This window comes from Mirounga leonina, unplaced genomic scaffold (genome assembly GCF_011800145.1).
Source record: "Mirounga leonina isolate KUSES-001 unplaced genomic scaffold, KU_Mleo_1.0 Mir_165, whole genome shotgun sequence".
NCBI lineage: Eukaryota > Metazoa > Chordata > Mammalia > Carnivora > Phocidae > Mirounga > Mirounga leonina.
In genome coordinates, this window is record NW_023270415.1 from 79,048,968 (window position 1) to 79,066,902 (window position 17,935).

General features: G+C 42.5%; 1 protein-coding gene across 5 annotated transcripts in view; it reads right to left on the minus strand.

Moving 5' to 3' along the window:
• TRAPPC9 (trafficking protein particle complex 9) overlaps positions 1-17,935 on the minus strand; it is a 545,767-nt gene that overhangs the window by 200,843 nt on the left and 326,989 nt on the right. For all 5 annotated transcript variants that reach the window (XM_035012000.1, XM_035011999.1, XM_035011998.1 and 2 more), the window contains one exon: positions 10,094-10,236. In XM_035012000.1, the coding sequence (XP_034867891.1) occupies positions 10,094-10,236 (143 nt within the window). The remainder of the gene's footprint in view (positions 1-10,093; positions 10,237-17,935) is intronic.

Consider the following 17,935-nt stretch of genomic DNA (forward strand, 5'->3'; position numbering starts at 1 on the left):
GCTGGGCACTGAGACAGGGGCAGCATGGCCCGATCCATTTCAATCTGGTCCCTGACAACATACCAGCCAGCTTTGTGAATCTCAAAGTAATTGATCTCCTAAATAAAAGTCAGCTGAGACCTATGTACACCCGTGAGGGAGAAGCGGGGAGAAGAGCCATGAAATTCCACCCCCATCTACACTGTGCTTTGGTGTCAAGAACGCACCTGCCTCCTGTCATAACATGCTTCTACCATCAGCCCAGTGAGACGAGCAGCGCCACGGGGAGAGCTCCAGTCAGGGGCAGGAAGGCGGACCTGGGAGAGCCGGCCGCCTCCAAAGACGGGGGCGGGTGGGGGGGGGCGGCGGATAAGGGGCCGAATGAAGGACTGCGCACTCCCAGGTCAGAGGACAGCTGACAGAAAGCATGGGTTCTGGTGCCAAGAAGACCCTAATGCACACCATATCGCCTCCGCTCGTGGATGTGCAGCTCAGTCTACGGCCACATCTCCAAAGAGCAACGCCCACTTCAAAGGGTTCTCTGGAGTTTAATGGGACACTGAGCCCAACAGACCCAGGACACTCCCTAGAATACAGTAGGCCCTGAATAAATAGGATTTCCCTTCCCCCTTTCTCTCCCGAAACACTAACATTTGAAAATTACCAGTGAGAAGAACTGCATAAATTATCAATATTCATGACAGAAGCAGATACACAAACAATCCCAAGGGGCAAAACAACTTAATACCCATTTGTATTTTGGTTTTAGAGTAGAGTAGGCTCTGTTTATGCCAGTAACAGTTATCTTCTGATGTCTCTAAGGCTTCCTTCTGCACCGGAATCAGCCTGAATCTCCACCCAGCCTCCGTGCACAGTGGGCCACCCAGCTGCCTGCGCTGCAGGGGCCTGGTAGCCATGACACACGGATGCCAGTCTGTCGCCGGCAAGCTGTGCGGACGCAGAGTAAATCACATACCCTCTCTGGACCTCATTTATAATGCAAATGTGTTGAAATAAGCCATCTCTGGGGATGCTTGACTCTAAAATGACGTGACACTAACAGAAAAATCTTCATCTCTGAGCAAGATGAAAAATAATGAATTCACAATACACCGTGTCACATCAAATTCAATAAAGTGCAAAAACTGAGTGCCCAAATTGAATGCATGATAATTCTGCTATATTCCAGGCCATGCAATTTATATGGGTCCCTAAGGAAAATAGAGCTTAAGTAATTTTTTTAAGTCATGCCTTTTACACAAGAGACACCTGAATAAATGTAGTCTTGGTATTTTACATCTTCAGATCTTCTTTTAGTTATGATGGGGGTTACCTCCTGATAAACCCATCCTAGATTGAAAATTTCAAGCTATATTACAAAGCTGTGATCACTAAGACAGCATGGTACTGGCACAAAAACAGACATATAGATCAATGGAACAGAATAGAGAGCCCAGATATGGACCCTCAACTCTGTGGTCAAATAATCTTTGACAAAGCAGGAAAAAACATGCAATGGAAAAAAGACAGTCTCTTCAATAAATGGTGCTGGGAAAATTGGACAGCCACATGCAGGAGAATGAAACTTGACCATTCTCTAACACCATACACAAAGATAAACTCAAAATGGATGAAAGACCTCAATGTGAGACAGGAATCCATCAAAATCCTAGAGGAGAACATAGGCAGTAACCTCTTTGACATCGGCCACAGCAACTTCTTTCAAGATACATCTCCAAAAGCTAGTGAAACAAAAGCAAAAATGAACTTTTGGGACTTCATCAAGATAAAAAGCTTCTGCACAGCCAAGGAAACAGTCAACAAAACAAAGAGGCAACCCACAGAATGGGAGAAGATATTTGCAAATGACACTACAGATAAAGGGCTGGTATCCAAGATCTATAAAGAACTTCTCAAACTCAACACCCAAAAAACAAATAATCAAGTCAAAAAGTGGGCAGAAGATATGAAAAGACACTTCTCTGAAGAACACATACAAATGGCAAACAGACACATGAAAAAATGTTCATCATCATTAGCCATCAGGGAAATCCAAATCAAAACCACACTGAGATACCACCTTACACCAGTTAGAATGGCAAAAATGGACAGGGAAAGAAACAACAAATGTTGGAGAGGTTGTGGAGAAAGGGGAACCCTCTTCCACTGTTGGTGGGAATGCAAGTTGGTACAGCCACTTTGGAAAACAGTGTGGAGGTCCCTCAAAAATTTAAAAATAGAGCTACACTATGACCCAGCAATCGCACTTCTGGGTATTTACCCCAAAGACACAGATGTAGTGAAAAGAAGGGCCATATGCACCCCAATGTTCATAGCAGCAATGTCCGCAATAGCCAAACTGTAGAAAGAGCCGAGATGCCCTTCAACAGATGAATGGATAAAGAAGATGTGGTCCATATATACAATGGAATATTACTCAGCCATCAGAAAGGATGAATACCCAACCTTTACATCAGCATGGATGGGACTGGAGGAGATTATGCTAAGTGAAATAAGTCAAGCAGAGAAAGTCAATTATCATATGGTTTCACTTATTTGTGGAACATAATGGATAGAATGGAGGACATTAGGAGAAGGAAGGGAAAAATGGGGGCGGGGAATTGGATGGGGAGACGAACCATGAGAAACTATGGACTCTGGGAAACAAACAGGGTTTTAGAGGGGAGAGGGGAGGGCGGATTGGTTAGCCCGGTGATTGGTATTAAGGAGGGCACGTACTGCATGAAGCACAGGGTGTTATACGAAAACAATGGATCATGGATCACCACATCAAAAACCCATGATGTACTGTATGGTGACTAACATAACATAATAAAATTAAAAAAAAAAAAAAGAAAATATCATAAATTGAAATGCATTCAATACACTAACCTACCAAGCATCACAGCTGAGCCTGGCCTACCTTAAATGTGTTCAGAACATTGACATTAGTCTACAGTTGGGCAAAAACATCTAACAATGCCTATTTTATAATATCTCATGCAATTTATTGACTACTGTGCTGGAAGTGACAAACAGAAGGGCCGTGTGTGTGCAGAACAACTCTCAGTCTGCCAGTTGCTGACCCGCATAACCGCTGGCTGACTGACAGCACCCCTCCACTGCTCAGCACAACAAGCAAATATCTGCATATCACTGGCCCAGGAAGAGATCCAAATTCCAAGTTCCAAGCATGGTTTCTACTGAGTTCTGATCACTTTCACACCATCTTAAGGTTGAAAAATCGTAAGTCAAGCTATCGTTAAGTCAAGGATTTCCTATGCTCGTTCAATCATTCCTTAAGTTTCCTATGTCCCTACCATGGGCCATAGGTGCCAAGCCTTGAGGCACCAGGATTAATAACCAGGCTCTGGACTGCACAGAGCTCAAACTCTAGCCAAGGAAACAGAGCAACAGTTAACAACACTCCTCCATTCTTCCCAGGGAATGGGTGGTAAAACCCTACTCATTCTTCAACATTTAGGACACTTTTTTTTCATTTCCTATGCCACCTTCCCAGCCTTCTCCAGGAAAAAAAAAAAAAAAAATCAGGTGTCCTCTCCAATTATATATACATATATACATTTGCTACAATCCTGTAACCCTCACCTCCATCAAGATATATAAGGTTTCATCAGCTCAAAAGATGTTCTTCCTTCTAGGGTGACCACCTGTTTGGGTTTGCCCAGCACTGAGGGTTCTCCCAGGGCAAGGGCATTTCAGAGCTAAAACCTGGGAGGTCCCACGTGCACAGGGACAGTCAGCAACCTGATCCCTGAGAGTCAATTCCTGCCCTGCCCCACCTCAACCTACAGCCCACCGCGCTTCAGACTTTTTCTCCTGTTCTTCTAGAAATTGGTATAAATGAAGTCATACAGTAATCAGCATCACGATTTTGAGCTTATTCGGTGTTGCCGCACATCCCAGTAGTTCGTTTTATTTGAGGGATATTCCTCTGCACGGATATACCGCATTTTGTTTATCCATTCCCCTGCTGATGGGCATTTCAGTAGTTTCCAGTTTGGGGTTATTACAAAGAAAGCCGTTATGAAAATTCTTGCAGGAATCTTTCTGTGAATACAAACGCTTATCTCTCTTGAGTAAACACCTGCGAGGTCACTGGGTAGGTAGACGTCACACTCGGCGAGTAACGGCCTGACGGTGCGTATGCCCTGTTAAACTCCTGTAATTTTTGAAGGCTCCTGCTATTTCATGTTCTTGCCAGCATTTGACCTTGTCAGTCTTAAGTTTGGCAGCACGAGAGGGTAGACAGTGGCATCTAATTGTGGTTTTAATTTGCACTTCCCTAATGATGAGTGATGCTGAGTACTTTCAGGTGAGTGTGGGCCATCTGTACACCTTCCTTTGTGAATATCTGTTCAAATCTTCTGCCCATTTTTTGATTGCCTCTTAGTGTTTATTTTTAAAGACTTCACTATATATGTCAGATATAAGACTTCCGTTGCACACATATGTAACACACATTTTCTCCCAGCATGCAGCCTGCCTTTTGATGAGGTGAAGTTTTTTATTTTGTTAAAATCCATTTTATCAACTTTCTGATTTACGGTTAGTAGTTTCTGATCCCATCTGAGGAAACTTTGCACCAAAGTTACAAAGATACTTTGTTACTTTATCTTTGAAAAGGTTTATAAAATTTTTTCATTTAGGTCTAGAATCTCTCTCAAATGAGTTTTTGTGTGTGCTGTGATCTATGGGTGAGTTATTTTTTCCCCCACATATGTACCCAGTTCTTCCAGCACCATTTGTTGAAAAACGTTTTCATTCCACATAAAGTTCTTTTCATACCTTCTTAAAAATAAATTGATCAGGGGCACCTGGGTGGCACAGTCAGTTAAGTGTCTGACTCTTGCTTTTCGCTCAGGTCCTGATCTCAGGGTCATGAGATCAAGGCCCAGGACGGGCTCCACGTTCAGCATGGAATCTGCTTAAATTTCTCCTTCTCCCTCTGCCCCTCCCTCCTGTGCTCTCTCTCTCTCAAATAAATAAATCTTTAAACAAAATCATTTGATCATATATGAGAAAGTCTATTTCTAGACTATTATGATCCATCAATCCCTTTGTCTATCTTCCTAACAATAACACTCGTTTAATTACTGTAACTTTATATTAAGTCTTAAAATCATACCCTACACCCTCCAACTTCTTTTGTCAAGACATGTGTCTAGTCCATTGGCGATAGCCTGTTCCATTTTGAAATAATTTCTAAAACAACTTGTCAATTGCACTAAAAAAAAAAAAAAATCCTGTTGGGATTTTCATTGGAATTGCACTGAATTTATAATCCAGTGTGGGAAAACTGGTATCTCAGCAATAATTGATTCTTCCAATCAACAAGCAAGGTATACCTCTCCAATTTTTTAAGTGCTAATTTCCCTGGCCTGTGCTTTGTCATTTTCAGGGTAGAGATCATATGTAAAAAGATCTATCCCTTAAGTGTTATATGATTTTTATTACAATATAAATATTTTCAAAATTTCATTTTCAAATTAATTGCTAGTATATAAAACTATAATTGATTTCTGAATATAATATGGGATCATCCTACAATCTTACTAACTTGACTTATTAGTTCTAATAATCTCTAATAATCTCTTGGCACAGTAGATCTCATGGTAGATATTTATGTACATGATCACATGTATCATGCAAACACATGAATAATAACTATACTTCATTTCCAATTTTTATAGCTTTCATTCTTTTCTCATCTCATTGCTCTGATTAGGTAGAACTGGCAGAAAAGTAATGAATATACTGGCAAGAGCAAACATACTCACCTTGACTGATCCTGAGCTTAGAGAAAAAGTGCTCAGCCTTTCATAATTAAGTACAATGTTAACTATATAATTTTAGGGGTTTGTAGATGCCTTACACCAGGTTGCAGAAGTTCTCCAAGCCTTGTTTACAGTTTCTATCATAAGTGTTGAATTTTATCAGATGATTTTTTTCCCATCAACTGACATCTTATTTTTGTCCTTTATTCTGTTAGTATAGTAACTTCATGCACTGATTTTTCAATGTAAAACAATCTTGTGTTGCTGGATAAAACCCGAATTATACATATTGTGTTCCCTTTTTTATATTGCTGGATCTGATATATTAATATTTGGTTATGAATTTTTTCAATTATGCATACTGGTCACAATATTTACTTTCTCACAATGTCTCTCCCTGGATTTGGCATCAGGGTGAAGGCAGTGTCATAAAATGAGAACTGGAAGTATTCCCTCCCTTGTCTACTTCTGGAAGAATTTTTGTAGAAGTGGTATTATTTCTTTCTTAAAAGCTTGATGTATTTCATAGTGAAGCCATATGAGCCTCAAGTTAGCTGTAATTAAGATTTTAAACTCTAACCGATATGTGACTATCTCAGGGACTCTATTTCATCTCGTGTCAATTTTAGTAATTTTTGTCTTTCAACACACTTTTCATTTGTAAAGTTTATTGGAATACAATTTATCATAAAATACTTTTTATTATTCTTTTAATGTGTACAGGATCTGTAGTGATTCATTCACAGTATTAGTAAATGTGCTTTCTCTTTTAAACTCTGATTGTCCTGGCTAAGGCTTTATTAATTTATTAATCTTTCCAAAGAATCAACTTTTGGTTGCATTGACTTTACATATTATTTTTTCATTTTCTATTTCAATGATCACTACCCTTTACTATTTTTTGAACCATTCAACTTTTCTAACATAAACATTTAGCATCCTATATATCAGCTGGAATTATTTACTAGAACTGTGCATGTTTCCTATATTTGTACTAGTTTCCTGTCTGCTTGTTCTATCAAATACCAAGATACATGTGTTAAAATATTCAACTATAATTGTGGCATTTTCCATTTCTCCCTGAGATGTCAGTTTTATTTTGAAGTTATGTTTTTAGGTACATTTGAGTTTAGGCTTCCTCTGTATTCTTGATGATGTGACCATTCTATCAATATAAATTATCCTATCTCTTTTTCTCCTCAAAGTCTATTTGTTTGATATTAATATACCCACACCAACTTTCTTATGATTACTGTTTGAATGGCATATATTTCCCCCCATCTTTGTGCTTTTCAACTGTACATAACTGTTTCTGGTAGTGAACATGTTAATTGACTCTAGTTTTTTTTTAATATAGTCTGACAACTTCCACTTTTAAATACAGTCTTTAGTCCATTTATATTTAATGTAATTCTTGGTACACTGGATTTAAGTCTACCACGTTGCTATCTGTTTCCTATTTGATTGTATGTTCCTAGTTCTTTACTCCTTTCTTGCCACCTCTTCCCCACTTTTCAGTTTAAGTATTTTTTAGTAACCCACTTTTGCTCTTCTGGCTATCTTTAACTTATAATATGGTTGAAGCTAGAATGTGGTAACAAATAACATGTAAGAACTACCATTTCTCCTCTACTCCATTTCCCTTCCATTTCTCTGTGCTATTTCCTGTTGCGTATTTCACTTCTATATAGGATATGCACTACAAAATCAAATGCTCTTATTTTTTCTTTAAATAGTCAATAGTCTTTTAAAGAAATTAAGCAAGGGGAAGAATCTCTGATATTTATTCCCTTGCTATTTCTATTTTTGGGATTCAACATTCCTTAATATAGACCCATGTTTCCATTTGGTATTATTCCTGCCTGATGAGCTTTTATCAGGCTGATAAAACACAAGGATTATGCTCTATCCATCTCTTACCCCACTGAGTCCTTTATATAACATGTGAAACACTGGAGGTATTGATTTTAAGAATAAATGAAACATTGAAGGTGCTGGTTTAAAGGTTTACAGTCTGGTAAGTACTTTATTAGAAGTATAGAAACCCAAAGAAGGACCAACCCACTCCATATAGTCATATTCAGGAAAATTTTACAAAAATGGTGACATAGATCATCAATGCCAACAAACATTTCCCAAAATTTGGTTAAGTAAATGAATGACAGTTTAAGAAGAGTTTTAGAAAAAGATGTATGCAAAGGCACATTGCAGGAAACTGTCTTGACATACCCAGTGAGAATCTCCACTTGATGTGTGGAGAACTGGGGGGCAAATGGAACTGGGGGCTCAAGAGAAAGGTCTAGGTCAAATCTTTAAGTACCCTAAATATCACAGTAGGGACCTCGAACTTTATCTCCTAAGTACTGGGAAAGTCTTTAAGCCAGACAGTGACATGGAAACATCTGTATTTACAGGATAATGCAGGAGCAAACCTGGAGGTAGGGGGACCACAAAGGCAACTACTCCTAGAGTCCCAAGGAAAAGGAACCAAGATGTGCAGTGGAATGTAGAGGGTGATCAGGAGACATTTCAGAGTCTCAATCCACAGGATCTGGGGAGGATTAGGCTTAGCAGGGGTGGAAAGGGAGGATTAGAAGAAATCCAATCCCCATCCCAAGAGCAGGAAGAAGACCATGCAAGCCAACAGAAAAGAGAGCAGGGTCAATGGGTGGGGAATTCGGGAGCCAAGCAGCACTTGCGCTAACCACCGACTCTTCCAAGTGTGTGTTTGCTCCATTCCACACGGTAGCATTTTTCTCATCTTAAATTGTCATTTAGAGCAGCAGGGGTCGTGACGTGCAAACCGGCTATCAAAAGCGGGGAACAAACGCAACTCAGTGACAACCTGTGCTGCTTCCAAGAACTATTTATATGAGCAGTGGCAGCAGGCGATGCGGGGATGAGAAGGAAACACGGCAGGTACATCATGGAGCAGCCCGAATGCACAGGAAGGGCCTGAAACACGGGAACAGCGAACAGCGTCTGGCAGCAGTCCTGGCCACGGCTCCCCCGGGGCCAAGCGCTTTGATGGTTTATACAACAAACTCAAAACAGAGGCAAGGCTTGGCAAGAAAGACTATTACTCCGTGGACTGAAAAAGTGACAGATGATGAAATGTGATGCTAAAAAGCCCAAGCTAAGCCATTAATTCTTGTGAAGCCATTCTCTGATGGCTGGGAAGAAAAATAGTCTTTCCTATAAACTAAAACTACACTTATTATTTGGGGCTGTATCACTTTAAAGGGAGTTTTATATCAACTTTAACATGGGCAGCACCAACCGTCTATTTTACACCGTGGAGTACAGAATCCTTTGTGGGTTTGTGGAGAGGAAGGGGATGCTGCACGTGATGCTCTTCCCCCAGTTCAAGGCCACAGAGGTGCCCGTCACCACTGCCACTTAACTCTACTAAGACTAAACATCACTATCCCACTGCATCCTGCACCCATAGGTAAGGCACAACGGGACATGAAGACAGTCAAGTACTCAGTGCTAATCAGTACCTGTTTCCCGCAGGCTGCTGGCCGCTGGGGCAGGGGTCTGAGTGGCAGAGGGTCTCCAGTGGGCAGGAACACCACCCACCACGTTCAGACCGCACCACTCCCAGCTCACCCTAGGTCAAAGTTTCAGATGGGAAATGGTCATTCTCCCGCCTTAGAGAAGAATACCTCTAGGACCTCTGGCCACTTCTGGGTTTGAGGTAGACACAATGTCTGACTTCTCTCCCCCTGATGGAAGACAAGACCTGGAGAAGTAACTAGGAGGAAAATTTCTGTCCAAGAAGGGCTCTCTGGGCAGAAACAGACCAGTGCTCCAGACGGCTGGGAGCTCCACGAACGGAGGTGTCTAGATGCTGGACAGCCTGGAGGGGCACACAGTTTTCCTGGGATGCCAGCAGTGACACAGAAAAAGACGTAGGACTCCCCCAGGAGTGCCCGGACACAGGGCTAGTGGCCGAACCCCCTACCAACAGGAGAGCTGAACCAGAATGAAGCCAGGACCAGGCTCAGGGCAATGCATGGAAAACGTGTCCTATACAATGATGACCACAAACAAGCATGTTGCAACATTAACATCACGGTTATGCCACCTGAGAAGGTGTAAAGCCCATCCACTCACAACTAACTGAAAAAAGCGTTTCTGTATAATGCCTGTTTTTCTGATGCAGAACCTAAGTCTCAGGGAAGCTAAGCAACTTGGCACAGTGGTTTGGATTTGACTAGAGGTGGGACAAAGAGGAACACGGAGGTCAGAATTCCAAACGCAGTGCTGCGGGACTCTAGAAAAAGGCCATGACAGAGCAGAGATCGGTTTACCTGGTTGCCGGCAGAGTACTGACTCGGGTGAAGAATACAGATGGCTCGGCTTCCACGTGCAGCCCCAGGGAGAGGTTCCTATAGTACCCTTCAACGTGGCCCGGACCTCCAGAGTATTTGAAATTCAGGATAGCTTCCAGGGTCTGAAATGATGAAAAAACGGTAAGTTAACAATGCTGAAGTTGATCAGCATTCTTCCAGAAGGCAGGCCTCACTTAGGTAAGGCTGAAGAGAACCCCAACTGGGCAACTCCAACACCTGGCATGCACCTGCACCATCTTTCCTATGATGCCCCCTGTGTCTGCACTTACAATGCCCAGCCCAGACACGCACATGGAAAAAGGCTCCAAAATCCTTCTGTGGCTTATAGAGCATTTTAGAGAGGAAAACACATTTCCATCAGCATCACTTAAACACAGAGATGAGGGGGTGGGGAGGGGATGACCCTTCTCTCGGAGGTAGCATCTGGCTCCCCGGCCGGAGGTCAGTAAAGCTGACGAGCTACAAACTCATCAAAGAGATGAGGTCACAGGGCAACTGTGGGGCCAGAAGGCCAAGGAGGTACAAGGCCCTTCTAGAAGGTAAGGTAGGGACACCGGTCAGCAAATGTAGAGCCAGCCACCACACAGGCCAGCAGAAAGGCATTAGCGCTCAAGGTCAATGAATTGCTAAAGGCTGAGGAAGGGCTCTAATAACAGGGAAGACCCCCTGGGAGCCCAGACAAGAAGGAAGGCCCCACCCACTCTTCACCATGGACCTCCCTGGGGATACATACTAAGGACTGGCCAGGGTGCAGGACAGCAGAGGGGGCCTTCCGCGGTAGCACAGGCATGGAGGAGGGGGTCAGCAACCACTGAAGGAAGGGTATGAAACCAAAACCCCAGCCTCAACCCCACCCTCCCCTCTCATCCCCCCATCCAGACCCCTCTTTCTCCTCTGAAGCAAAACCCTAAGCCGCTGGAGGAGGGGCACCCAATGACAAGGGCACAAAGGCAGGGACAAATATCCATTCCCGTGGGGGGGTGGGGAGGGCAGAAGCTAGTCCCGAGCCAGAATCCCGTACCAGTGCAGTTAGAGGTCCCCCACCACCGAGCCGGGCTGGAAACCCACTCATCCACAACGCCCACCAGATACTAGGCAGAGATGGGCTGCTCGGTGAGGGAGGAGCAGGGAGGCCAAGGGAGCCCAACACAGAAGACCCAGGTGCACAGCGTGGGACAAGGACAGCAGAGAAGTCCCGTCTGCTCCTGCCACCAGCCCCAGTGGGGAAGGAACAAAGGTGTGGAAAGACCCCACCCATGTTGCTGGCATGCAGGGAGGGCTGAGGATGGAGGATGACCATTCTGGGAGAAACGCTTGGCACCTCAGTTCCCTCCCCCTCCCCCGCCCATACAAGACAACACCAGAGGAATTTGGAGGCTGTGGGGCACCCAGGTAACCATAGCAACAAGAAATCTCAAACCCAGCTCAACCCCTCACTAGAGTGACTCAACCTTCCACGTGAAGTCCTAACAGAGGCATCAGCAGACTATGGCCCGCGAGCCAAATGTGGCCTGCAGCTGGTTTCACATGCCCCGAGAGCAGTTTTTACAGTTTTAAAAGGTTGTAGAACAACAACAATGGAAAAAAAAGAGCATACAACGCTGACCACTTGTGGCCGGCAAAACTGAAATATTTACCATATGGTTCTTTATGTAAAAAGCTTACTGATGAACTGTAAGAAGAAAACAGAAGTAGATCCTCGTGACCGTGGATGAGGGTGTGGTGTCACAGAGAGGACACCCAAAGCACCAGCAACAAGGGACAAGAGGCCAGTGTCATGGAAACCCAAGGAAGGCAGACCTTCGGGAAGACGGGCCAGAACGCCCCCTGCTGCAGCCAAGCTTGGAAAAAGGGGTGTGGGACAGTACCCACGTCTGGCCAGCAGTTGCCTGCGGGTGACGCTCGTGGAAGTCAGAGCTCACGGAGCCCAGAGAAACCAGAGAAATGGGTGGCACTGGCCACGGCCAACTGGGGCTTCAAAGCTGTGCGCTCCAGGTGGGGCCTAAGCATCGCGTCCCCTGGTAGGAGCAAAGTGAGCACAGAAGGAGCCACCTGCCTTCCTCCCCACGTTCAAGAGCCAGTTATTTCGATAAACCTTCCTGGCAAGCACAGTGTTTGGCCTCCGGTCCGTGCTTTCACTGACCTGTTTCTCCCTTCCAGGGGAAAGGCGGCCACAGCTACAGACTTTTTTAAAATGAAGAACACACCCTCTATGTGCACGTCTTCAGAGACAGGGCACCCCGAGGAGGACAATGACTTTCCCGAGAGACTCGAGACGTGCGGAGCAGGACGGTGCAGCAGGCGGGGAGCAGGTGCAGAGGCCAGGCTCAGTGCGGCCCGCTGGCTCCCCGAGGTTCTGGGCACGCCTTCCGTCCACTCTCAGCCCGCTTCTCCACTGTGACACGGGGACAAGAATGAGCACCTAGCTCAGCACAGATTCGCTGAGAAAATGCAGCAGCAGAGCAAGTAGACACTCATTGAAAAGAATTCCTTTCGGGCGCCTGGGTGGCTCAGTTGGTTAAGCGACTGCCTTCGGCTCAGGTCATGATCCTGGAGTCCCGGGATCGAGTCCCACATCGGGCTCCCTGCTCAACAGGGAGTCTGCTTCTCCCTCTGCCCTCTTCCCTCTCGTGCTCTCTGTCTCTCATTCTCTCTCTCAAATAAATAAATAAAATCTTTAAAAAAAAATAAAAATAAATAAAAAAAAGAAAAGAATTCCTTTCTCCCTCTGACCTCGCCATCTGATACCTGGAGGCAACATGACTTAAAATGGGAAGAAACCGGAAATGGATTTCAGTGCTGTTTCTACCCTATTTTTTATCACAGTAAGATATATAAAATAAAATTTGCCATTTCGACCATTTTTAAATGTACTGTTGTGTGGCATGACATACATCCGCAGAGTTGTGCAATCATCACCACCCTCCATCCGTAGGCAGAGCTTTTTCACTTTCCCAAACTGAAACTCTGTCCCCATTAAACACTAACCCCCTGCTGCCCTCCCCCAGGCCTGGATACGACCGTGCTCTTTCTGTCTCTATGAATTAGAAGGCTCTCGGAACCTCCTGTAAAAAGAGTCCTAGCTTTTGTCCTTTGGGGACTGGTTTATTTTACTCAGCTTCATGTCTTCAAGGGTCGTACATGGTGGAACAGGTGTCAGAACGTCCATTTTAAAGCTGGAGCTAAACACTCCACTGCACGCACAGGCCACATTTTATCTACCTGTTGAGGGACACTTGGGTTTCTTCGACTTTTCAGCTATTGTGAATAACACTGCCATGAGCATGGGTAGACACACAGCGGTCCTGAGATGGTGCTTTCAGTCCTTAGGGTACTCATTTCTTTATATATTTGTTTTAGGGATTACCATGCCATTTTCCATGGTTGCGAGATCATCTTATGTTCCCACTGACAGAGCCAGAAAATATCAGTTCCAATTTCTCCACATCCTTGTCAACATCTGTTATTTCCTGTTTCATAGGTTTGTTTGTTTTTTATAATAGCCCTCCTAACAGGTGTGAAGTGATATCTCTTTTTGGTTTTGATTTGCATTTTCCTAATGACTAGTGATACTGAGCATCTTTTCATGTGCTTACTGGCCCTTTATTATTGTTTTTGGAGAAATGTCTGTTCAAGCTTTTGAGTCATTTTAAAAGCTCACTTCCCACACCTCTTCTTCAAGGTCTTTCACACCTAGAAGCTTATAGGTTCCCTTCAACTTCTGTACCACCAGGAATGCCTTCACTGTGCCTAAATGTGATATAAAGCCACACCTGATCCAAGAGGACATCTACACTTCCTCACTTAAAAAGGGCTCTAGAAAATATTCAAGAAAACAAACATTCTGAATAATGGCCTTGAAACGCCCAAACCTGTGAAGTAACACAAATGTCACACGGACTTTGTTTTTTTTTAAGGTAAACTAAAAGTCCAGGGAGTGATGTAGTAGAAATCACCTAGGAAGGCAGCAAAAAATTCCTGGGGATACATAACAATCAAGTACTACATAACAAAGAAGAAATAGTCTGTGTTTCTATTTTCTTGGGATTGGCTATGTCTTTTGCTCTGTAAAGAACCAAGGAAAAGATAGGATTACAGGGAAAATAATTTATAAAAATCAAGCAAATTAAAGATTTTGTGGGGGCGCCTGGGTGGCTCAGATGGTTAAGCATCTGCCTTCAGCCCAGGTCATGATCTCAGGGTCCTGGGATTGAGTCTCGCATCGGGCTCCCTCCTTGGCGGGGAGCCTGCTTCTCCCTCTCCCCCTACTGTTCCCCTTGCTTGTGCTCTCTCGCTCTCTCTGTCAAATAAATAAATAAAATCTTAAAAAAAAAAAAAGATTTTGTGAAATTATTGAGTATTACTGCCTTCCTTTTTTAAAAAACAAACAAAAAACCTCTCCTTGGCTCTATAAAATTAGAATATTTTAATAAAAACAGAAAGTGGGTGGGTAAGGTAAAAGACATAGGATGCTCCAACTTTTTATTCAATCACAAAATAATGAGAAGCAATGTGCTACTCTACCCTAAGACTTCCCCTTCTCAGAGTATGCTGCAGTCCTTACTTGGAAAAAATACTATTACAGAAATCAGTAATGGGCAAGGAACTGAAGAAAAAAAGTTCCTAGGCATACAATTTATTATTTGAGCTAAAATAAAAGGTCTTTCAGTGGTTACCTTTTATTGTGCACCTACTAGGTACCAAATACCATGATAAGTCATCTACACACACGGACTCTAATGTTCTTAAGAGTCCTACAAGGAAAGCCCGGTTTGCATAACCAACTGAGCCACCCAGGCGCCCGCCCTGTTTGCATAAACAAGGCTCAGAGCTGTTACGTGACTGGTCCAGGCCACACACCCAGGAAGCAGCACATCCAGGATTTAAATGCAGAGCCACGTGGCTGCACAGCCCGCTCTCTTGCCATTTTTGTAAACTACTCAGAAGAGCATTCATTCATCCATCCACCCACTCACTCACTGACCCTGAACAAATGTCTACTATGTGTAAAGGATAATGGCAGAAGGCATGATGCCACCTATGGGGACTCAAGTCTAGCTAAAGACACAAGCCAGAGACATCTTTAGATAAACTGTTATATGTTACAGAGAAGTATCCTAGGATATATGGAGATACCAAAGACTATTACACCTGGAAGGCCAGGAGTTGGATAAGAAGGAACAACATCTCAGCAAGAAAGGCAGAATTAGGCAACTGTTAAATTGAGAATGGATAAACAGAGAAAAATAAAGTCTAGTTCTTGAAAATATCAATAAATATGACAATCCTCTAAGGTAGTCTGATCAAAAAAAGAAGAAACTAATTACCAATATCAAAAATGAAAATGAATGTCAGCAGGGATCCTACACATATTCAAAGGATAATAAAATAGTGCAAACAATTTAGTGCCAATAGATTCAACTTGAATAAACACATCACCAAACGGAACCAGGAAAAAATAGAAAACCTGAGAGCCTCATGTCAACTGAAGACACTGGATTCACAACTGAAAACAGCCCTCCTAAAGGAAGGCCAAGGCCAGGTGGTTTCCCCACTGAATTCTATCAAAGCCTCAGGTTAGAGACAATACCAGTTTTATACAAACACCTTCAGAAAATAGAGGAAACATCCCCCTTTGTTTTATGAGGGCAGTCTTACCCAAATACTAAAATAACACACAGTTTACATGGAAAGAAAACCACAGATCTATATCCATCATGAATTTAGATGTAAAAAATCCTAAATTCAGTAACAGATAAGATGAAAAACACATCATGACCAAGTAAGTTTATCTCAACAATGCAAGGTTGGTATAACACCAGAAAATCAGTTAACTTTCATTCACAATATTGAGACTATTACTAGACAATAAAGAAAAGCCACATGATCATCTCAATAGCATCAGAAAATACAGTTGACAGAGTTCAAAACCCACTTAAGATTTTTTTTTTAAAAATCTCCACAAACTAGGCATAGAAAGGAATATCCTCAATCTACAAAGTGCACCCATGAAAAACTTTTGCAGTTTAAAACCACATATCATGGTAAACTAAATGTTCAGATTTTAATCTGGATTAAGGCAAGGACATAGCTGTCATTACTCCTATCAACATTGTACTTGAGATCCTAGCTAGTTCAATAAGGCAAGAAAAAGAAATTAAAGGCATACATGCCAGAAAGGAAGTAAAACTGTCTGCTCACAGACAACATTATCATGTACCAAAAAAAACCAAAATCTTATAAGGAATCTGCTAGAACTCTCAGAAATTGCTGGTGTTAATATAAAATAGCACAATCACTTTAGAAAACAACTAGTCAGAATTCCTTACAAACTTAAAAAATTAACATATTATTCAGCAATAAAACTCCTACCAAGAAAAATAAAAAGACCTATCCATACAAAGGCATGTATGTAAATATCCATGGAAATTTTATTCATAATAATCCCAAACTGGAAATAACCTCAATGTCCAAGAAGAGGTAGGTGACTAGATTAATTGTAGTACATCCATAAAATGGAATACTACTCAGCAACAAAATGGAACAAACTACTGATACACACAACATGCAAGAATCTTAAAAACATTATTCTAAGTGAAAAAGGCAGTACGCTATACTACATGCTTGCATGTATAGGAGATGCTGGAAAAGGTTAGTCTTTAGTGACAAAAAGCAGATCAGTAGTTGACTGGGGTTGGGGCAAGAAAGGATTGACTATAACGGGGTCAGGGAAACTTTTGGGGGTAATGAGAATATTTTACATCGTGGTGGTGGTGGTGGTGGTGGTTACATGGGATATACATCTGTCAAAATTCGTCAAACTGTACAGTTCATGTGGCTGCATTTTATAGAAAGCAATTTATACTCAAACTTGGTTTCTGACCATTTATAGGCACACAATCACTTGCAAACATTAAAAGACTCCAAGTAACAGTGTGGGCCACACTGATGGGGGACTGCTCATGTCTCAGTACAAACATGCTACGTCAGGATTCCCAGGTTCTACAGCAAAAACCATCCAGTGAAATTATGATTTATCACAATTAAAACTTCACATGATCTGGGAAAAGTCATATCCTTCCTCTAGTTCCCCATATCCTCATCTGTAAAATCAGAGTTGTGCCAGATACTACCTAAGGTTCTTACCAGTTCCTAAATAAACTATTATTATTCATTCTGTATTACTGTTTCATGATTTCTAATCTAAATAAGGCTCTTGCCAGAGAGAAACCATCACCCTGTACAGTATCCTAATTTATATGTCTAAGATACAGATCTCTAATTTTTAAAAACCCTAATTGGACCTGTCACCACAGATTTCCTTCTGCTCTATTTCTGTGATAGGACATAAGATTAATAGCTGTGATATGATCCACTTAATAAGTCAAACATTCAGGACCAGAGGTCCCAGCTGGGGTTCATTCCCAAGAGACCAGACCTACGGTTTACTTAAGGTCAATGAAACATACAAATGAAAGCCATACCATTACTTTCCAGTTAATTAGCACTTTCAGCCAAAGTCTTTCTTCAGTGTTAATTATGCCTTAAAGACACCAAGTGACTACAAATTAAATGGTCCATCCCCAATAATGCAGGAATGGACAATGAGCAACACCAGCCATCAAAATGGCTCATACTCAAGAGGCACAGCAGTCCCTCAGTGGCTGAGATGGGTTGGGACACCAGGTTCACATGGAGGGGGATGTGGCTGGGACCATTAAAAGACCAAGTCAGAAATCTGATTTTGGGGAACAAGAAAAGCAGCCATTTTCACATCTTTTTTTGTGAAGTGTATGTTGA